This window comes from Hyla sarda, chromosome 1 (assembly GCF_029499605.1).
Source record: "Hyla sarda isolate aHylSar1 chromosome 1, aHylSar1.hap1, whole genome shotgun sequence".
NCBI lineage: Eukaryota > Metazoa > Chordata > Amphibia > Anura > Hylidae > Hyla > Hyla sarda.
In genome coordinates, this window is record NC_079189.1 from 47458394 (window position 1) to 47481877 (window position 23484).

General features: G+C 45.6%; 1 protein-coding gene across 8 annotated transcripts in view; it reads right to left on the reverse strand.

The window, feature by feature from the left end:
- POLN (DNA polymerase nu) overlaps positions 1-23484 on the reverse strand; it is a 245440-nt gene that overhangs the window by 172697 nt on the left and 49259 nt on the right. For all 8 annotated transcript variants that reach the window (XM_056554952.1, XM_056554951.1, XM_056554949.1 and 5 more), the window contains exons 9-17: positions 23367-23435; positions 21979-22039; positions 17764-17828; positions 17342-17425; positions 7137-7229; positions 3773-3829; positions 2901-2954; positions 1638-1703; positions 1161-1218 (exon numbers count right to left, since the gene is read on the reverse strand). In XM_056554952.1, the coding sequence (XP_056410927.1) occupies positions 1161-1218; positions 1638-1703; positions 2901-2954; positions 3773-3829; positions 7137-7229; positions 17342-17425; positions 17764-17828; positions 21979-22039; positions 23367-23435 (607 nt within the window). The remainder of the gene's footprint in view (positions 1-1160; positions 1219-1637; positions 1704-2900; positions 2955-3772; positions 3830-7136; positions 7230-17341; positions 17426-17763; positions 17829-21978; positions 22040-23366; positions 23436-23484) is intronic.

Sequence of the window (23484 nt, forward strand, 5' to 3'; positions counted from 1 at the left end):
TTTTACAACCGGACCTAAAACTGTGGTCAACCACGGTTTTAGGTCCGGTTGTAAAAGCGCATACGGCGCAAGAATGAGCCGACCGGACCGAACGTTTCACTCCGGTCGGCTCATTGAAATGAATGACATATGGGAGCGCATACGGTCACATACGGGAGCGCGAGCTTTTAGCTCCCCCCTGCCGTATGCGCTCCCGTATGGGAGAAAACGTAGTGTGAACCCAGCCTAAGGAAGGTTTTATAACCTCCTCTTGGTGTTTGGGACATGCATTGCCCTTTTGCCTTTTGACAAAGCCACAGCTGTGGAGGGCATTGTGTTATGATTTTAACTCCTGTGTGCGTTAGCCCTAAATGTGTAGCATCTACTGCAGAGATGCTCTTTATTACAAATAGTGACATTACCAGAAGGTGCTAATGTGTAGCAGCTAATTTAGCTCACACTCATTCCTTTCCTCCATGTGAAGATGGACAGAATGCACACAGTATAGTTTTTAATCTTTTGTGTTTTTCAAGATAATAAAGATTATATAGTGCAGTTTATTTTATTTTGGTTGGTAAATGTAGGGTATTAGTGACCACCTCAGGTGGTTTATAGTAAATTGCAGACTGAAAAGAACCTCAAAACTTCCTCTGGAGCATACAGCAGGGGAATTTCACAATATAAACTTATCCCCTAGACAGGATTGGGAATAAGTGTCTGATCGCTGCAGGGTCTGAGCTCTGGGACAGGGACCCGACTCCCAGCTGAATGGATCTGTCGGTATGCGCTCCATTGATTCTCCATGGAGCCACCAAAGATGGTCGAATGCATCTCCCAACGGCTCCACAGAGAATGAAGAAGCTAGATGCGCATGCAGTTTCATTTACCGGGAAGAGTCAGGCCCCTGCACATACATTTCAGCTCCATAACTATCCACATAATAGCAATATTCAGCTTTTACCAAATATTAGTGATTCCCAACCAGTATGCCTCCAACTGTTGCAAAACTATAACTCCCAGCATCACAGGACAGCCTTTAGCTGTCCAGACACGTTGGGAGTTGATATTTTGCAACAGTTGGAGGCACCCTGGTTGGGAAACACTGATATATATATATATACCATTTGCAACTACTTTCTTACACAAAATTAATCTTTAATAAAAATTTAAAAAATGTTCACCTTGTATTTGTGGTTGCTTCTCAAACTGAACTGAAAACTTGGAAATACCTTGGATGTTCTACAACACAAACATTACACATACACATTATATTACACATAAAATTTCCCCAATATGATTTACCCAGAGGTTATGGTTTAATATCACAATCATGCGCTAGAAATCAGAAGCTTGCTATTGTATAACTTATGTGGTACATTGAATGACTGCTTTACTATATATAGTAACATTGTGTTGATACTGTAAAAGAATATACCATTGCCAATTGGTGGTGCCCAGGTTCCCACTGCTCATCGCTACCTGTGACATGCGGATATGCAGGAAATGCCCGCATGGCCACAGCAGTAATTGCTGGTCAAATAAAAGTATTTCTGCTGCTGTTTACGTTACTACAGTTCAGTTTACTGCCAATAATATGGGGGATGAAGCACTTGTGAATTTGCTATGTGGCTTTATAAATGAGTGTAACACCAACTTACAGGATGTTTTGCTGAAAGCCTCCCGCTTACAGTGCCTGTCTGATTCCAGGTGGGAGACACGCAGCCCTAGAATATAAGACAAGAATGTAAACTTACAGCAGATAAATTCACATTGAAGAGACTCTGTCAGGTCCCTGTGCCCCACACAACCAGCCCCTAGTATCTGACAGATTGGGAGAACAGCTGTCTGATGATGTTCTCCTATCTTCTGTTCAATGCAGCAACAAATCACTCTTATGCAGTCAAAATTACCAGACAAATGATGGGAACACCGCTGTTGTTACTACAAACAGGATGTTTCTGGGTATAGCAGGAGGAGCTGTTTGCCTGGCTACAGCGACAATGTAGCTGGTATCCTCCAGGGCTTGCACCCCCCTCTTCTAGATACCAAACTACAAATTTACTAAGGGTCTACCACTATATGGGGACACAGAGTGGGCACTATTACTGTGTGGGGGGCAATACACATGGGGATTTTGTATAAAGGTAGGGATTTGTGCTGGAGCAAGGTGCCTAAAATGTGTGTCTGGCAGATTCTGTGGAGACGAGCCTTTGCCTGGGAGAAGTCTTCATGGCAGTCTGAATTGGATAGAGAAGAACAGGAACAAGTGACGCTGTCACATGTGAGTAGCTTGATGTAATCGTAATCACCTATATGGTCAGCAGAGCGCTAACGTGCAACTGGTCTCTACCACTATATGGTCACTAAGCAAACCAAAAAACAATGGAGCTACTCAAAATCAGTATACACCGGGACTACTGCTTATATACTACTATATGGTCACTGTGGGGGAGATTTATCAAAACCTGTCCAGAGGAAAAGTTGCTGAGTTGCCCATAGCACCCAATCAGATCGCTTCTTTCATTTCTCAGAGGCATTTCCTAAAAATGAAAGCAACTTTTCCTCAGACAGGTTTTGATAAATCTCTCCCTGTATGTGGGAATACTGGTTTTTGTATAGTGGATTTTATTCAGTAACAATATAGCAGTACTATTCAGTAGGAATGGGGGTCATGTTGTGGCAGTGGTATTTGAAAAAGGGGTGGAGTTTACATAGGAAGGAGTGGGCTTAAGCAGAAAGAGAAGTGGACTTGGCACAAAGGGATGAAACACATTTTATTTAAGGAATGCCCAAGTTAAGCCAGGCCTAAGGAAGCACAAAACATATCATTTATTTATTTTGAGGGAAGCGTTTTGAAAGTTAAATATATGAAACACATTTAAGCACAGCATAAACACAGTAAAGCACAGCATCATTAATACCTTATTGACATAGGTTAGGAGGCCGTCAACAAATGTTGACTTTATTTTTTGTATCTGTAAAAAACATGAGAATTATAATAGCATGACTGATCAATAATCTTGTATACTAGCTCCTTTATATACTGTATTACACCATAAAATACAGTATTTCACAGTAGAAACATGAAACAGCTGAATAAACATTAGAATAAAGGATATTAAAGGAAACCAATTAGATTGTACCACGTATAATGCTTGGCAATGCGTTAAATATAGTAAAATCTGTATCCCTAGGGGAAGTTTTTGCCCCCAGGGATGTTGAATTTATGAAGTTACTAGCTGAGTACCCGGCGTTGCCCGGTTTTTCCTACCTAATCCTTGTGGTGAAGAAAAAGCATCATAGGAGGAAGTACTTGTCTTCATATCCCATCCTCATATCCCGACCTCATATCCTGTCCTCATATCCCGACCTCATATCTCGTCCTCATATCCTGACCTCATATCCTGTCCTCATATACTGTCCTCATATCCCGACCTCATATCCTGTCCTCATATCCCGACCTCATATCCCGTCCTCCTATCCCGACCTCATATCCCGACCTCATATCCGTCCTCATATCCTGTCCTCATATCCTGTCCTCATATCCTGTCCTCATATCACGTCCTCCTATCCCTTCCTCATATCCCGTCCTTATATCCCGACTTCATATCCCATCCTTATATTCCGACCTTATATCCCATCCTCATATCCCGAACTCATAATAGCTTTCATTGGTATGCTTACCGCATACACTGGTGGATTTCTCAGTGCATAAAGCACAACACAAAATAAATGTGGTATGAAAAGAGGCTAAATCATGTAAGTAAATGAATAATAAACATATATATCTTACTTGTCTAAATTGTAAAATAATTCCAGGCAATGGATGCAGGTCTTTAAGTTGATTTAACTACAATAATAATAGAAAAGATCATTTCCAATCCCTTTTTACAGGTCTTACAACAAAAAGTATATATATATATATATATATATATATATATATATATATATATATACACACACACATGCACTGCTCAAAAAAATAAAGGAACTCTTAAATAACACAATGTAACTCCAAGTCAATGACACTTCTGTGAAATCCCACTGTCCACTCAGGAAGCAACACTGATTGACAATCAATTTCACATGCTGTTGTGCAAATGAAACAGATAACAAGTGGAAATTATAGGCAATTAGCAAGACACCCCCAATAGAGGAGTGATTCTGCAGGTGGTGACCACAGACCACTTCTCAGTTCCTATGCTTCCTGGCTGATGTTTTGGTCACTTTTGAATGTTGGTGGTGCTTTCACTCTAGTGGTAGCATGAGACAGAGTCTACAACCCACACAAGTGGCTCAGGTAGTTCAGCTCATCCAGGATGGCACATCAATGCGAGCTGTGGAACAAAGATCAAAGGTCTGTCAACGTAGTGTCCAGAGCATGGAGGCGCTACCAGAAGACAGGCCAGTACATAAGGAGATGTGGAGGAGGCCGTAGGAGGGCAATAACCCAGCAGCAGGACCGCTACCTCCGCCATTGTGCAAGGAGGAGCACTGCCAGAGCCCTGCAAAATCATCTCCAGCAGGCCACAAATGTGCATGTGTCCACTCAAACGGTCAGAAACAGACTCCATGAGGGTGGTATGAGGACCCGACGTTCACAGGTAGGGGTTGTGCTTACAGCCCAACACCGTACAGGAAGTTTGGAATTTGCCAGAGAGCATCAAGATTAGCAAATTTGCCACTGGCACCCTGTGCTCTTCACAGATGAAAGCAGGTTCGCACTGAGCACATGTGACAGATGTGACAGAGTCTGGAGACGCCATGGAGAACGTTCTGCTTCCCGCAACATCCTCCAGCATGACCGGTTTAGCAATGAGTCAGTAATGGTGTGGGGTGGCATTTCTTGTGCTTGCCAGATGTAGCCTGTCTGCCATTAGGTACCAAGATGAGATCCTCAGACTCCTTGTGAGACCATATGCTGATGCGGTTGGCCCTGGGTTCCTCCTAATGCAAGACAATGCTAGACCTCATGTGGCTGGAGTGTGTCAGCAGTTCCTGCAAGAGGAAGGCATTGACGCTATGGACTGGCCCGCCCGTTCCCCAGACCTGAATCCGTTTGAGCACATCTGGGATATCATGTCTCGCTCCATCCACCGCCTTCTGCAGATGTCCAGAAGGTGGCCACCTCATCAGGAGCATGCCCAGGCATGTAGGGAGGGCATACGGGTATGTGGAGGCCACACACACGCACTACTGAGCCTCATTTTGACTTGTTTTAGGGACATTATATCAAAGTTGGATCAGCCTGTAGTGTGGTTTTCCACGACAAATTTGATTTCTATTGATAATTTTTGTGTGGTTTTGTTGTCAGCACATTCAACTATGAAAAGACATATGCAGGGATAGCGATGCTATCTGGTAAAATGCCAGGGTACGAGGCGCAATCCGCTTGGATGGAGACCAATACAAGTTGAGTATTGTGCAAGGTTTCTTTATTTAGCCAATATCAGACGCGTTTCGGGACCGCACATCTCTTTCTATATGAACAAATGGCTTCCATTGGAGTACTGTTCTATAGGAAGCTCTGCCTTTTTTTCTTTATAGTTCAACTATGTAAAGACCAAAGTATTTCATACGATTAGTTCATTCATTCAGATCTAGGATGTGTTATCTTAGTGTTCCCTTTATTTTTTTGTAGTGTGTCTTGCCTACAGTCAAGGGGACAGTCATTGAGGGAACCATGAATTCCAACATGTACTGTGACATACTGAAGCAGAGCATGATCCCCTCCCTTCAGAGACTGGGCTGTGGGGGCAGTATATTCGAACATGACAATAACGACAAACACACCTCGAAGGCGACCACTGCCTTGCAAAAAAGCTAAGGGTAAAGGCCAGGCATATCTCTAGATCTAAACCCTATTAAGCATCTGTGAGGCATCCTCAAACAGACGGTGGGGGAGCACAAGGGTTCTAACATCCATCAGCTCTGTGATGTGGTCATGGAGAAGGGGAAGAGGACTCACTACCCACTACTTTAAATTGTGTCAGATTGTCATTTCTTCAGTGTTGTCACATGAAAAGATAAAAAAAATATCAGGGGAGGACTCACATGTGAGATACTGGCTGTACTCACATGTGACATTTAATTTCCTGAACTTGCGGTAAAAATTGTGCAAATGTAAAATATTAAAAATATTATTATTATTATTTTTTTTTTACTCTTGGCTAAATCCACCCCTTTCCCTTCCTGTCACCTTAGGCACTCGGCCAAGAGTGCCTAGTGACAGATACGGACCTGTATTTTCAGTCATATATTCACTTTAGTCATCAAATGACAAAAACTACATCTACATATAACAAAAACGTGTACAAAACTGTACTGTCTACTCTAAATACACATACAGATCACTATTATTAGTGATTTACATAATGCATACATGAAAATCTTTGCTTTTATAAATCATATTGGTAAATGCAAAGTTTAGATGAGGAAAATATTGATGATTTAGCAGCATTTACCAATAATCCATGCCTCTGAAATAAACTTGCATAAAAAATAAATAAAATGGCACAGATACCACAATTACATTGATGGGAAGGTTCATTCGGCAGTTGTTGTAACATTTGGCATGGAATCCCTTTTATCATCATGTCGCTTTAAACTTCAAAGCTCTGCACTTGTAAATTTCCTAATATATCTTTACAGTCGGAGGGTACGGCTGTGATACAGAGATCCAAATTCCCAGCATTGACATAGAGGTAAAAGATAACATTTTGGCTTCCTACAGCTGCCTTAGAGAGAAATTCATAGAGGGGAGCCCCTTCTATGAAATCAATAAGTCCTTATTGGGCATATGGACAACAACTGTCCAGAGGGGAACATTTTAAATTTTTATTGGTGAAACAATTGTACAAGGAAAACAGTGTGCCAGTCTATGCAACAGCATTAAAAAAAAAGAAGAAAAATTGCACAAAAGAAGATTTTTTATTTCTTTTACACTTATGAGTACAACAAACCCCCAGCCCTCCCAGAAAATCTCTTAGTAACGTTGCAGCATCATTGCTCATGCAAATGACTAAGGGAAATGAATACTGTGAGATATAAATGTTTTCCAGCCTAGATATAGGACTACACTTATATATATTATGATATATGTTGCATACATAAACAAATATGCACAGAATACTGTGCACCACATATACTGACATTACCGCAGGTTCCGCTGTAGATAAGCGATGGCCCAAGTTTGTCTGGGGAAGCTTACTTTTACACTTCAAGTGCAGACGGAACTTTTCATAAAGTATCTAAAACAACAAAATAAGAACGATAACATTACCAACACATTTTAGTTCTGAGCAAAGGCATAAACAGCTAATGGTCTTTCCTTTTTTTTTTAGGTATTTATTTAGTTTTGCACTTTAAAGAACAGACATTACCAACAAGGTAAAAAAAAAAAATAACATAAACAACAGCTTCCGTAGGTCCCAGAGACCGACTCCATAATAATAACAAGAAGTCAAAGGTATGCGTAAACATTCGTCAACAGTAAAGAAGGGCACACCTGAGACTCGACCAGAGAAGGCCCAGCACAGACAGACAACCAAGCACTCACTCAAGCAAACTTCCCGGTAACCCCAACCCCCACAACCCAGGCCCCTCCCATATAAGACAGCACCAGGGGCGTACCTAGAGCATTTAGCACCCGGGGCGGACCCTTTGTTTGGCACCCCCCACCCGCACCCCCCCCCCCCCTTAATTACACCCCCTCCCTCCCCCCCCCCCTTAATTACACCCCCTCCCAGGAGCAGACTGACAACACTCGGGGCCCGCGGACCAAAAAAAGCAAGGGCCCCTACTAGGCTCTGCAGCTCGACAATCTTCTGCCACGCCCCTATTCCACCTAAATCCCACACACAATAAACTAAAATTTATATATGTAAGAAACACTTTAACATAGGTAAATTTCCATGACCAATAATACTGGCATACAAGGAGTAAATATATACCACCACACAATAACTGGATAATACCGCCATACTGTACTGACTAAAACCCCCATACACAGACAAGTATACTATAAAGGATCTGTATAAGTGATTATATACAGGACCATATGGCGGTAGATATCAGCTGTACACAGGATCTGTATACCATATAAGTGATTGCAGTTACATTTTGGGACTCAAAATTACGTATTTTTTGATCAGCGGCGTCCTCTTTCCTTTTCTTCTCCGTCCGGATAAGACCGCCATGTGGATCTCTTAACATCTGCAGGAAAAACATGTCAGACTCTGCATTTTTCCAGTGCTCTCCCCTCCTCTACAATCTTTCCATCTATAGGCCCAAAAACTGTAATAATGCCCTCCTTGGTGTCCTGCACAGTAAACGGGCAGGTAAGTAGGTAGCCAGGTAAATAGGTAACTAGGTAGGTAGATCAGGAAGCCAGATATGTAGGTAGGTGACAAGTTAGGTAGGTAGGGGGCTAGCTAGGTAGTTAGGCAGCCATGTATGAAGGCCAGGTATGTACATAGTTAGGTAGCTGGGTATGTAGGTAAGTAGTTAGGCATCCAGGTATAAAGTTAGGTAGCCCCCTTCCCTGTAGGTATAGGCAGCAGAGTTAAACCCCCTTCCCAATAGGTATAGGAACAGAGTAAATCCCACTTTCTCCTTAGGTATAGGCAGCAGAGTCCCCCCACCCCCTTTCCCCGTAGGTATAGGCAGAGTTAAAAAAAAACAACTCCCCCCCCCGTTTCCCATAGGTATAGACAGAGTTAAACCCCTTTTTTCCCATAGGTATAGGCAGATTCCCCCCCCCCCCCCCTTCCCAATTGGTATAGGCAGAGTTACCCAACTATTCCCCATTGGTATAGGCAGAGTTACCCCCCTCTTCCCCATTGGTATAAGCAGAGTTACCCCCTCTTCCCCATTGGTATAGGCAGTACCCCCTCCCTTTCCTCCCCTTTCCCCATAGGTATAGTTACCTTCCCCCCTCTTTCCCATAGGTATAAGCAGGTACACCCCCCCTCTTTCCCATAGGTATATGCAGTTACACCCCCCCTCTTTCCCATAGGTATATGCAGTTACACCCCCCCTCTTTCCCATAGGTATATGCACTTACACCCCCCCCTCATTCCCATAGGTATATGAAGTTACACCCCCCCTTCCCATAGGTATATGCAGATACACCCCCTTTCCCATAGGTATATGCAGTTACACCCCCCCCTCTTTCCCATAGGTATATGCAGTTACCCCCCCCTTTCCCATAGGTATATGCAGTTACACCCCCCCTTCCCATAGGTATATGCAGATACACCCCCCCCTTTCCCATAGGTATATGCAGTTACACCCCCCTCTTTCCCATATGTATATGCAGCTACACCCCCCCCTCTTGCCCATGGGTATATGTAGAGTAACCCCCCTCCCATTTACCATAGGTATATGCAGTTACACGCCCTCTTTCCCATATGTATATGCAGCTACATCTCCCCCCCCTCTTTCCCATAGGTATATGTAGAGTAACCCCCCCTTCCCTTCCCCATAGGTATATGTAGAGTAACCCCCCCTCCCCTTCCCCATAGGTATATGTAGAGTAACCCCCCCCTCCCCATAGGTATATGTAGAGTAACCCCCCCTCCCCTTCCCCATAGGTATATGTAGAGTAACCCCCCCCCCTCCCCTTCCCCATAGGTATATGTAGAGTAACCCCCCCTCCCCTTCCCCATAGGTATATGTACAGTAACCCCCCCCCTCCCCTTCCCCATAAGTATATGTAGAGAGTAACCCCCCCTCCCCTATAGGTATATGTAGAGTAACCCCCCCCCCCCTCCCCATAGGTATATATGTAGAGTAACCCCCCCTTTCCCTTAAGTATATGTAGAGTAACCCCCCTCCCCTTAGGTATATGTAGAGTAACCCCCCCCTCCCCTTCCCCATAGGTATATGTAGAGTAACCCCCCCCCCCTCCTCCCCTATAGGTATATGTAGAGTAACCTCCCCCATAGGTTTATGTAGAGTAACCCCCCCCCCTTCCCCATAGGTATATGTAGATTAACCCCCCCCCCCTCTTCCCCATAGGTATATGTAGATTAACCCTTCCCCCTCCCCTCCCCTATAGGCAGAGTTGAGGAAAAATAAATAAAAAAAGGATGCTCACCTGATATCCCACGCAGCGATCTCCTCAGCTGCAGGGCCTGCGTCTTCTCCCCTCCACAGTACAGGCGCCGATGAGTGACGTCATCAGCGCCTGTACTGCGTGCTGATTGGGGGCGGAGGTCACGTCTCCTCTGTGTAAGCTGCAGGTGCAGCTCACACAGAGGGGACGCCTTCTCCTGTATGTGCGTGTATCGCTGTCTGCTGGGAGTGTCCCAGATCCTCAGTAGTGGTGGCGGCGGGTCAGTCCGCCCCTGGAACCCCCCTTGTGAGCGGCACCCGGGGCAGGGCGGGCCCCCCGCCCCCCCCCCTTAGTACGGCACTGGACAGCACCATACCACATAAGACCTACTGGGACAATCTAGCCAGGGGGTCAGCTGACACATCAAGTAAGAGCCAGGGGGTCCACACCTTGTCAAATTTCTTAGGGCACCTACGACTCACATACAATGCCTGGTACAACGGGACATATTTGTTAATCAGATTTAGCCAGTTAGACAAAGGGGGAGGAGAGGTATCTTTCCAAGCCATCACTACCACCTTAGGAGCACAGAAGAGGAGGAAATGGATTAGCAAGCATCTATGTGAACCAGAGATAACCTCATTAATAACTCCCAACAGGCACACTACAGGCGAGAGTAAAAAGGGGAAGTCCAGGTTATCTGCCAAAAACCCTATCACTTCCCTCCAGAAGGAGGCAATTACAGGACAATCCCTGAAGAGCAATGAAAACACAGATCAGACAGGGAAACACCTATGCATTTCAATTTAGCAGGGGTATAATACAACCTCAATACATTAATTGGATCAACATGTCTCTACTACTAACCACAGTGGAGTAATAAGTACCCTCAACCTCCTTCCACTGGCATTCAGACAAATCAGGGATATCAGCCACCCATTTATGAAAGGCTTCAGAGAAAGGGCTAGGCCCCACCGACTGAAGGAGAGCATAGGTTGAGTAAGGGATTTAGAAAGATCTGTGGTGCCCAGGAGAAGCTCCACATCAGAAAACACAGAAGTAAATGTCAAGGAGCCAAACTGCACCTGAACCACATACCTAAGCTGTAGATACCTATAAAAGGCATTTCCAGGGATGCTATAACGTTCCTTCATGTCCGAAAAGGATAAGAAAACCTGATCCTCTCCAAACAAGTGGATCACAAATTTGACTCCATGAGTTCCCCAGAAATTGTCCTCCTGTAACCCATGCAGGTGTGGAAAATGCACATTCCCCCACAAAGTTGTGCCCTAGGAGATAGCAGAGGCTGCGGTAATTTGCCCGACACCACGGACCACACTTTAGCTATAGTTTGAAGAGGGATAAAAAAAGAAGAGCGAGAGTGATACCTGTAGAGTGGGTTAGTAAGAGCTTCTTAGAAACCCATAAGTGTTCCAGCCAAGCAGGGCCGGTTTTGCCCATAAGCAGAGTAGGCGGCCGCCTATAGCGCCCTCTTGAGGTGGGCGCCGCTCTGTCTGTAGCCGCAACCACCCAGCAAAGCCCATATAATATCCCCGTCCCATGTTTGAGGAGCGCGGTAAGCGAAAAGCCGCACGCCCCAGCTCAAAACATGCCCTGCCCGTCCCGCATGTTAATACAGGAGCAGAGCAGGGCTGAGAAACCGCCCATCCCCCCCCCCCCCCCCGCATCAGCCTACCGCCGCACTCACCATTCTAATTGGCCTGCGGCTGGCCGGCACTGGAGGACGAGTGACGCCCCTGACTGATCTGAGCAGGTGAGACGGCAGCTGTGGGGGGGGTGGGGGGGTAGTGGAGTGGGGAGTTAATTAAGTCGTCGTACAGGGGTGGAGGGTCAATTAAATCATACAGGGGTGGGGTGGAGGGGTCATGTAATCACCTTACTACTGGGGTGACACACTGTAACAAAACCACTCCTTATGTAATCTCCTTACTACTGGGGTGACACACTGTACCAAACCCCCTCCTCATATAATCCCCTTACTACTGGGGTGACACACTGTAACAAACCCCCTCCTCGTGTAATCACCTTACTACTGGGGTGAAACACTGTAACAAACCCACTCCTTATGTAATCACCTTACTAGTGGGGTGATACACTGTAACAAACCTCCTCATGTAAGGGAGAGGAGGGGGGGAGTTAATTAAATCGCACAGGGGGGCAGGAGGGGGGATCGGCAATAGAGAGCGCTAGAAAAATGCAGGGTCTAACATGTTTGTCCTGCAGATGCTGAAGAGATGAAGCTTTGGCTGAAAGAAGACGCCGTGGCGGTCTGAGCCGGATGGAGAAGAAAAGGAAAGAGGACGACGCTGATCAGAAGAGATGTAATTGTGAGTGCCAAAATGTAACTGTAATCACTTATACGGTATACAGATCTGGGAAACACATATCTAATCGCTCTATGTGTGATATTGTCTGTGGAGCTGTATATCTAATCCCCCTATAGATACACAGATACTGGTTGTTGAGTCCCTGTATCTAATGCTATAATGTGTGATACTGTATGCTATACTTGTGTAAGGAGATTACATGAGGAGGAGGTTTGTTACAGTGAGTCACCCCAGTAGTAAGGAGATTACATGAAGAGTGGGTTTGTTACAGTGTGTCACCCCAGTAGTAAGGAGATTACATGTGGAGTGGGTTTGTTACAGTATGTCACCCCAGTAGTAAGGAGATTACATTAGGAGGAGGTTTGTTACAGTGTGTCACCCCAGTAGTAAGGAGATTACATGAGGAGTGGGTTTGTTACAGTGTGTCATCCCAGTAGTAACGAGATTAAATGAGGAAGGGGTATGTTACAGTGTGTCAGCCCAGTAGTAAAGTGGGGCGAGTAAAAGGACGGAGCCAGTGGGCGGGGTCAAGGGGGCGGCAAAATTTACTTTCGCCCAGGGCGGCAAAAATCCTTGCACCAGCCCTGCAGCCAAGGCTGTAGCTGAATTCGACAGATCCAGGTCGATCCCCCACACTGCATAGACCATTTGAGAGGCAAGAAAATAGTTATACACATCAGGGGCAGCCAAGCCGCCCTGCCATTTAGGAGCCTGGAGAAGGGCCCCACCAAGTCGGGAGGCTTTTCCTGCCAATAGAAGGTTCCCAGAGCACCACACAGTGTATTAAAATAATTCTTGGGAGGAATCAGAGGAGCTAAATGAAAGAGGTGCAGGAATTTAGGAAGGTAAATAATTTTGAATATATTGATCCTGCCAGCTAAGGATAGAGGGAGTGGGGATCAGGCCTTCAACCCCTCCACAGTGGAGCATAAGAGCAGTTCCAAATTTAGGGAAAAATAATCCTTCAGGGACGCAGGTCCCTCCTATCTAAAACGAGGGACCACCTGTACACCCGCTGGAAGAGAGGAGGGAAGGGGAACCCCAGGTGAGAGCGCAATTAGAGAGGACTTAGCCCAGTTGACCCATAAGCCCGAAATTGAACCAAGCCAGTAAAGTAGGTCAATTAGCGACAGGAGAGACCCCTTTGCATCTGCCAAGTACACTAACGTGTCATCCGCATAAAGGGAAACCTTCTCTACAATAGAACCCCTGGGAATACCACAGATAGTGGGGTCACTGCGAATGGCTGCTACCAGAGGCTCAACCGCTAGTGCAAAAAGGAAGGGAGAAAGTGGGTACGCCTGCCTCGTTCCACGGCCCAGGAGAAAGGGAGCAGAAACATCTAAGTTAGTGCGAATATGGGCCCTAGGGCTATCATATAACAAAAATGGGGCCCAAACCCAAATGCACCCAAAACCTTCCACAAATACGGCCACACCACCGACTCAAAGGCCTTCTAGACATCCAGACTAACTACCACTCTAGTAGGAAAACCCTACCCTTCCGCTGAAATATTGAGTTACAGGCGCTTTACATTCACATGAGTAGCTGTACCCGGCATAAACCCAGTTTGGTCAGGATGAATGATGGAGGAAATGGTACCACGTAGGCGAGTAGCCAGTACTCTAGCCAAGATCTTAATATCAACATTTAAAAGGGAGATAGGTCTATAAGAATCAGGCAACAACAGGTCCTTTCCAGGCTTGGGGAGTACCACAATCAACGCGTCCCTCATAGAGTCAGGAAGAAAATCTCCAACAGCCATTGAGTAAAACAGTTTAAGGAGGATAGGAGACAGCCTCTCCCCATTCATCCTATACCAATCACCAACCATCCCATCTAGACCCATGGTTTTCCCATGAGGAACTAATGGCCTGCTTCAACCTCTTCAAGTGTCCAACGCCTCCGCCTGCGCACGACTGAGCATGGGAAGGGATAGCTCACGTAGGAAAAACTAAATGTCCCCTTGACAGGGCTTAGGGGCAGAATACAAGGAGGAGTAAAAGTCCCTGAAGACTGAGTTAACCAACTGGGGGTCAGCCACTACAGAAGCATCCCCGCCCCTAATACATGGGATAGAGGCAGCAGGTCGGCTAGCTCTCGCCAAGTAGGCCAGCAGCCTCCCATTCTTGTCCCCAAACTCAAATAGGGCAGCTTCCCTGTCCGCTAACTGCAACTGAACCCTATTCTTCTGGACAACTAAAAGAGACCTCTGAGCCTTGGTCCACACCCTCTCATTATCAGGAGAGGGATCCCTAATATAAACCACCTCTAAAGCACTCACTTCCTGCAGCAACTTGCTCTCCATAGCCGACCTAATTCTCCTCTGACCCGCTACACCCGCTATAAAAGAGCCCCATTACTGTGGCCTTGTGCACATCCCATTGTACTAGAGGGTCAGGACAAGCAGCATTATGCCCCAGTATTCAGCATGGGCAACCCCCAAAGCCTCCACAACAGCCTCTGCCTGCAGAATGCATGCGCCAAACATGGGAAGGGGAACTAGGACCTAGGTTAAGGACTACAAGTATAGCAACTACAAGGTTAAGGACTACAAGTTTGAGATCCCCCTAGTGGTGTAGGAAACATCTCTTACCACCTGGAGAAGGTCCCCCAGAGCAATATCAATGCGAGAAAAGGACTTATGGACCGCAGAGTAAAAGGAAAAAGAAGATGCAGTCGGTTACTTCCACCTCCAGAGGTCAGTCAGGCCCAACGCCAAGCGCCAGGTATTAAAAGAGGAGGAGCCAGGGTCAGCAGCAGTGGTGCGGTCGAGCAGAGGATCAGGAGCCAAATTGAAATCACCTATGAAAAGGACAGGATAGAAGAGAAAAGACAACAGTTTGTTAGCAATCAACTCCAACACAGAGACCTGAAAAGGTGCAGGGACATAAACGGAGACAAGAACAAAGGAGAAACAACACAGAGAACAATGTAATATCACAAACCTCCCAAAGTGGTCACATGCTACCTGGGAAACAACCAATGGCAAGGACTTAGTAATTAAAACAGAGACACCTCTAGCTTAAATAGAAAAGGAGGCATGATAGCCCCTTGCTATCCAAACCTACTTCAGGGCAAGAACTTTCTGGCGCGTAATATGAGTTTCCCTCAGACATATCATGTGAGGAGAAATCCAGACAAAATTCAGACATAAGGCCCTCTTGAACTTGGAGTTAAGCCTCTGAACATTCCAGCTAATAACTTTTAGGGTCCCCATCACTAAAGACATCCAGAGACAAAAGCAGGATGGACCAAGGCAGGACCAGGTCAAAGAAGGAGAGAGCACCGGGACCACACACACCACACACAATCAACATAAAACAGACAGGGCACAAACATAAAACACAGAAAAAGATGCAACAAGGCAAAAGCAAAACATTCCCCAAAACATTCCCCAGAACACTAAATGGGACATAGTAAAACGCCCTAACACAGTGTAGACCTATACCCTAAATACAACTACTGCGGAGCGTCAGAAGTACGCCAAGTAAACTTAAAGCACTACTAATACCAGAACCCTCCTGCCACCCAGCCACAAACAGCTAATGGTCTTTCCTTTATGATTTTCATATGCTCATCAAACTATGCTTAAAGGAGTACTCCGGGGAAAATTAAGTTGTACTCGGGGCTACAAGACTTGTACTCGGGGTTGCAACATTGCATACCTACCTGTATTAAATAATATAACTTTAGTAAAGTGATCAGAGGTGTGCCATTAACCGCGTTCAAGGGCACACCTATAGAGGGCATGCCCTGTGGATAAATAAGAGAATAAATAAGGGAGGGATGGGCGAATTTCCAAAAAATCACATGCGCTCTGCCCTAAGGAAAAGGGGGCGTTATCTACCCATCCTTCTCCACCCTTACTCCTATAATCCCGCCTAGAGGTGGAGGGGTTGATGGATACCCACACCCATCGTACAAATACAGCCCTTTACAGGCTTAATACTTATCTCATCCACACGATAGGGGATAAGCAGCTGATCACAGGGGGTATGACTGCTGAGGCCCCCTGCAATCACCGGGACGGGACTCTGGCGCTCTCAGTAAGGAGCGCGTGCCATCTTTCAATAGACGGGACACCATCCATTCATTCCTATGGGAGCACTGATGATGCCAGAGGGCTGTACTCAAGTCTTTTTGGCCATAGAAATGAATGGAGCCTGTGACGGCTGCGGCACATGCTCCTCACTGAGCGCCGGGCCCCTGCGATCTGCTACTTATCCCCTATCCCCACAGGGGTGATGAAATGGCACAAGGGGGTGATGAAATAGCAAAAGAGGATGATGAAATAGCACAAGGGGTGATAAAATGGCATGGAAGGGTAAGAAAAATGGCAATAAATAGCAAAAGGGTGATCATATGGCATGGGAGGGGGGTGATAAAATGGCACAAAGGGGTACTATCTCTTAAAACTGTGACACAATGTTTGCGGGAGCAGCCAGGATTGAACATACATGTTGTGGGAGCGGGCGGAAATGGAACACACACCTTATGGGAGTGGGCAGTAATGGTCAGAAATCCAGTGGTAGCGAGATTAAGAAAATAGTCCCACCCAGGGCTCTACCACAGACTGTACATCAGGTAAAAGCAAACACCACACAAATAGAAGTAGATTTAGTTTCTTGGACCACACGAGAATACATTTTTAAATTGAAAGAACTGTAAATAGTCAATGAGGTCCCAGGCCAGGGAGGGAAAAGGGCATGACCGAAAGGTCAGTATAACTTCTTAGTAAAGTTGACATTTCTAGCTTACTTGTGCTTCATTCTTTACACACAACATTTCTTAGACTTTTGTTCCTTCCTCCCTTGTTAGGATCTTTCTTCCAGATGTACTGGAGGTGGCGCATTACACCATGAATCTCATTGTTCATATCTTGCACCAGCCCCTCAGGCTGGTACTACACAAGTGATTAATATTACAGGGAACACACACATGCACACTCATTTACCTCCCTAAGTTCATTACTGCTAGTTAACCTGAACGTTTGTCCTGCAGCATGATGAGCTTCTTTCTCTAGCCCTTTAAGATGAATCTGTAAAGCAGATTACTTTAGACATATAAAGGTATACATACTCACATTACTCTTCATATTGACATCAGAAAAATGATATATCCCTAAATCTACCCACTAACAAAAACTATTTTAGGGACCTGAGAAACTTGCAAAGTAACCCCTTCACCCCTCATCCATTTTTTGACAACTGTTATTTTAATTTTAACTACCATACTGCCATTAGGTGCCAACATAATACTGCCCACATAACACCACCATGAAGTGCCCTATTAATATGCAGTATCTAAGTAATACTTCTACAAGGAGCCCACATAATACAGTACTGCAGTTCAATTCATAAATAATATCATATTTACCCCCAACAGTACAGATGTCTTCTTAAGTTCTTCTTGATTTATTTCAATGGAACAGTTTTCCATTACTAGAAATCAAAAAAGAAAAAAATACAAAAATTATATTTTAATTTAGTCAACAGGACATGCTGCAAATCATAAGATAACATCGTAGCTTAGTCTGTCATTTTAGTATGCTGTTTTTCGGTATTGCCAGCAGAGACTAGCTCTTTATGTGGTTAAATTCACTGACAGTGCTTAAAGTGTACCTGTCATTAGCAAAAACTTTCTATATAATGTAGAAAACATCATTATATGTATATTTGTAATATACATTGGTTAAAAAATGTGTATATTTTTGTCCCTGCAGCTATTACCTGTGTGTCTCTGTGAGGAGTCCAAATACAGGAAGTGTGGATGGACATGCAGGGCTCTGTGCACTGAGGACAAGCAGGGCTCTGTACACTTAGGACAAGCAGGGCTCTGTACACTGAGGACAAGCAGGCTCTGTACACTGAGGACAAGCGGGGCACTGTACACTGAGGACAAGCAGAGCTCTGTACACTGATGACAAGAAGGGCTCTGTACACTGAGGACAAGCAGGGCTCTGTACACTGAGGACAAGCAGGGCTCTGTACACAAAGGACAAGCGGGGCTCTGTACACTAAGGACAAGCGGGGCTCTGTACCTGAGGACAAGCAGGGCTCTGTACACTGAGGACAGGCGGGGCTCTGTACCTGAGGACAAGCAGGGCTCTGTACCTGAGGACAAGCAGGGCTCTGTACACTGAGGACAAGCAGGGCTCTGTACACTGAGGACAAGCAGGGCTCTGTACACTGAGGACAAGCAGGGCTCTGTACACTGAGGACAAGCAGGGCTCTGTACACTGAGGACAAGCAGGGCTCTGTACACTGAGGACAAGCGGGGCTCTGTACACTGAGGACAAGCGGGGCTCTTTACACTGAGGACAAGCAGAGCTCTGTACACTGATGACAAGCAGCGCTCTGTGCACTGAGGACAAGCAGGGCTCTGTACACTGAGGACAAGCAGGGCTCTGTACACTGATGACAAGCAGGGCCCTGTACACTGAGGACAAGCAGGGCTCTGTACACTGAGGACAAGCAGGGCTCTGTACACTGAGGACAGGCGGGGCTCTGTACCTGAGGACAAGCAGGGCTCTGTGCACTGAGGACAAGCAGGGCTCTGTGCACTAAGGACAAGCAGGGCTCTGTACACTGAGGACAAGCAGGGCTCTGTACACTGAGGACAGGCGGGGCTCTGTACCTGAGGACAAGCAGGGCTCTGTGCACTGAGGACAAGCAGGGCTCTGTGCACTGAGGTCAAGCAGGGCTCTGTACACTGAGGACAAGCAGGGCTATGTGAACTGAGGACAAGCAGGGCTATGTGCACTGAGGACAAGCAGGGCTATGTGCACTGAGGACAAGCAGGGCTCTGTACACTGAGGACAAGCAGGGCTCTGTACACTGAGGACAAGCAGAGCTCTGTACACTGAGGACAAGCAGAGCTCTGTACACTGATGACAAGCAGGGCTCTGTACACTGATGACAAGCAGGGCTCTGTACACTGAGGACAAGCAGGGCTCTGTACACTGAGGACAAGCAGGGCTCTGTACACTGAGGACAAGCAGGGCTCTGTACACTGAGGACAAGCAGGGCTCTGTACACTGAGGACAGGCGGGGCTCTGTACCTGAGGACAAGCAGGGCTCTGTGCACTGAGGACAAGCAGGGCTCTGTGCACTGAGGACAAGCAGGGCTCTGTGCACTGAGGACAAGCGGGGCTCTGTACACTGAGGACAAGCGGAGCTCTGTACACTGAGGACAGGCGGGGCTCTGTACCTGAGGACAAGCAGGGCTCTGTACACTGAGGACAAGCAGGGCTCTGTACACTGAGGACAAGCAGGGCTCTGTACACTGAGGACAAGCAGGGCTCTTTACACTGAGGACAAGCAGGGCTCTTTACACTGAGGACAAGCAGGGCTCTGTACACTGAGGACAAGCAGGGCTCTGTGCACTGAGGACAAGCAGGGCTCTGTGCACTGAGGACAAGCAGGGCTCTGTACACTGAGGACAAGCAGAGCTCTGTGCACTGAGGACAAGCATGGCTCTGTACACTGAGGACAAGCAGGGCTCTGTACACTGAGGACAGGCGGGGCTCTGTACCTGAGGACAAGCAAGGCTCTGTACACTGAGGACAAGCAGGGCTATGTACACTGAGGACAAACAGGGCTCTGTACACTGAGGACAAGCGGGGCTCGGTACACTGAGGACAAGCAGAGCTCTGTACACTGAGGACAAGCAGGGCTCTGTACACTGAGGACAAGCAGGGCTCTGTACACTGAGGACAAGCAGGGCTCTGTACACTGAGGACAAGCAGGGCTCTGTACACTGAGGACAGGCGGGGCTCTGTACCTGAGGACAAGCAGGGCTCTGTGCACTGAGGACAAGCAGGGCTCTGTGCACTGAGGACAAGCAGGGCTCTGTGCACTGAGGACAAGCGGGGCTCTGTACACTGAGGACAAGCGGAGCTCTGTACACTGAGGACAGGCGGGGCTCTGTACCTGAGGACAAGCAGGGCTCTGTACACTGAGGACAAGCAGGGCTCTGTACACTGAGGACAAGCAGGGCTCTGTACACTGAGGACAAGCAGGGCTCTTTACACTGAGGACAAGCAGGGCTCTTTACACTGAGGACAAGCAGGGCTCTGTACACTGAGGACAAGCAGGGCTCTGTGCACTGAGGACAAGCAGGGCTCTGTGCACTGAGGACAAGCAGGGCTCTGTACACTGAGGACAAGCAGAGCTCTGTGCACTGAGGACAAGCATGGCTCTGTACACTGAGGACAAGCAGGGCTCTGTACACTGAGGACAGGCGGGGCTCTGTACCTGAGGACAAGCAAGGCTCTGTACACTGAGGACAAGCAGGGCTATGTACACTGAGGACAAACAGGGCTCTGTACACTGAGGACAAGCGGGGCTCGGTACACTGAGGACAAGCAGAGCTCTGTACACTGAGGACAAGCAGGACTCTGTACACTGAGGACAAGCAGGGCTCTGTACACTGAGGACAAGCAGGACTCTGTGCACTGAGGACAAGCAGGGCTCTGTACACTGAGGACAAGCAGGGCTCTGTACACTGAGGACAAGCAGGGCTCTGAACACTGAGGACAAGCGGGGCTCTGTGCAGTTAGGCTCTGTGACATGTTCTCAGCTCACACAGCACAATGGTTGACAAGACAGGAACTCTGAGGACAAGCAGGGCTCTGTACACTGAGGACAAGCAGGGCTCTGTACACTGAGGACAAGCAGGGCTCTGTACACTGAGGACAAGCAGGGCTCTGCACACTGAGGGCAAGCAGGGCTCTGTACACTGAGGACAAGCAGGGCTCTGTACACTGAGGACAAGCGGGGCTCTGTACACTGAGGACAAGCAGGGCTCTGTACACTGAGGACAAGCGGGGCTCTGTGCAGTTAGGCTCTGTGACATGTTCTCAGCTCACACAGCACAATGGTTGACAAGACAGGAACATGCACAGAGCCCTGCTTGTCCGGCCCACACTTCCTGTATTTGGTCTCCTCACAGAGACACACAGACAATAGCTGCAGGGACAGCATTTTTTCATCCAAAAATATACACATTTTATAACCATAGTATATTACAAATATACACATAATGATATTATCTACAATATATAAAAAAAAATGTTAATGACAGGTACACTTTAAACTGTTGACTGTAATGCTTATGCATTTCTAAAGCTGTTACTAAGCAGTCGTCATGTGGGGATTTGGTGTAAACATTGTATATGACAGGCCTCTAGAGTAGAATTTGCTGGTAAAGAAAAGCTTCATTTTGAATTGTTTGAATAAATATTGTTGGAATAATGTATAGATTTCTGCTGTGACGCTCAGAAATATAATCCTCTGAGTGTCCACTTTAGACTATGCTATATATCTTATAAGACAATCTTCTACTTGGAAGTGCCAACGTCCACTGATATCCATAGCACACATTAATAAAATATGATCTCTTAATTTTATAATGAAGGTTAAAGTGCCCCTGTAACTTAAAAAAAAAAATATTAATATGTTAAAAAAATATGTCAAAAATTTAGATCAGTGAGTGTCTGGGCGTTCAAACCCACACCTATCCTAGATTCCAAACTTTTGCTTACATGAATTAAAACAAATAAGCAAAATTACAAATAATATACGTTCCTACCAGCCAGAATAGTAATAAGTGGAAGTTCAATGGTGTAAAACAAGTCCCACAATCCTTCTTCCTGCAAAATAATAATAATAATATTAATAAAATTACAAGCAGAAATATAAATAGATTAGAAAAAAAAGTACTTGACTCTAATCTGTAAAAAAAATTAAAAAAAATAAAAAACACATCTTAGTGATACATTCCCTTAAAGGCTTCAGTTAGGTTTACACAGTTTACCCACAGAGTTGTATGTAGCCTTTACTACACCTCCATATGCCTTTGAGTTCACACAAACTATACCTCCATATGCCTATGGATTATATCCAAAAAATGAATTGTGGCATATTGCACCAGACATATGGAGGCATAGCTGCTTAAAGGGGTTATCCAGGAAAAAACTTTTTTTTTATATATCAACTGGCTCCAGAAAGTTAAACAGATTTGTAAATAACTTCTATTAAAAAATCTTAATCCTTTCAGTACTTATGAGCTTCTGAAGTTAAGGTTATTCTTTTCTGTCTAAGTGCTCTCTGATGACACGTGCCTCAGGAACCGCCCAGTTTAGAAGAGGTTTGCTATGGGGATTTGTTTCTAAACTGGGCGGTTGCCGAGACACGTGTCATCAGAGAGCACTTAGACAGAAAAGAACAACCTTATCTTCAGAAGCTCATAAGTACTGAAAGGATTAAGATTTTGTAATGGAAGTAATTTACAAATTTGTTTAACTTTCTGGAGCCAGTTGATTATATATATATATATATAAAGTTTTTTTTTCTAGATAACCCCTTCAAAGGCATTGCTGCAGGTGAAGCACCTGACAGAGGCAGGTATGGCCTCACATGTTATGGATGGAGCCACAAAGCTGTACTCATGAGGCCTAAGCATCACTTATCTTTGGTTACAAATAAAAGACATGTAAATACTGCACCCAACATGAAACATCTTAAGTTGTATTTATTGTGTCTGGATAAACAGACACAAGGTTTTTGTATTATTTTGTTGGGTGCTTTTAAACAAACCACATCAGTCAGATGTTAAATGTCACTGAGACTTTATAAAACTTACAATCACACCTTACATTGTTCCCCTTGTGGTTTTATGAATGTTTTACAGCACGCTGTGTATTTTTTATAGCATTACATTATGCTCCAAGTGCTGTATTTTTCTTACTGAAGGCAATGAGATACCTATGGTCATAAAAGACGTATGCAGAACTGTTTATGAAATGGTCACTACATATAAGGTTTTCTCTAGACACAGTTCTAAGAGCCGTAACTAAAACTTAACATGACATTTATTGGTGGTTTTCAGTCTTATTAGTAGGGCTATATTTATGTACCTTTTATTTAATGGAATATTTATAAGGTGCAACTCATGTACTGATGGTATACAGTACTCACCTGCAGTTTGTGTTCTAGGCTCACCATAAGATTGTATAAAGCAGCTAAATTCTTGCAAGTGGTTTGGAGCTGGAACACAAAACACAGATTTGGAAGACTAAAACCAATGGACAGACAG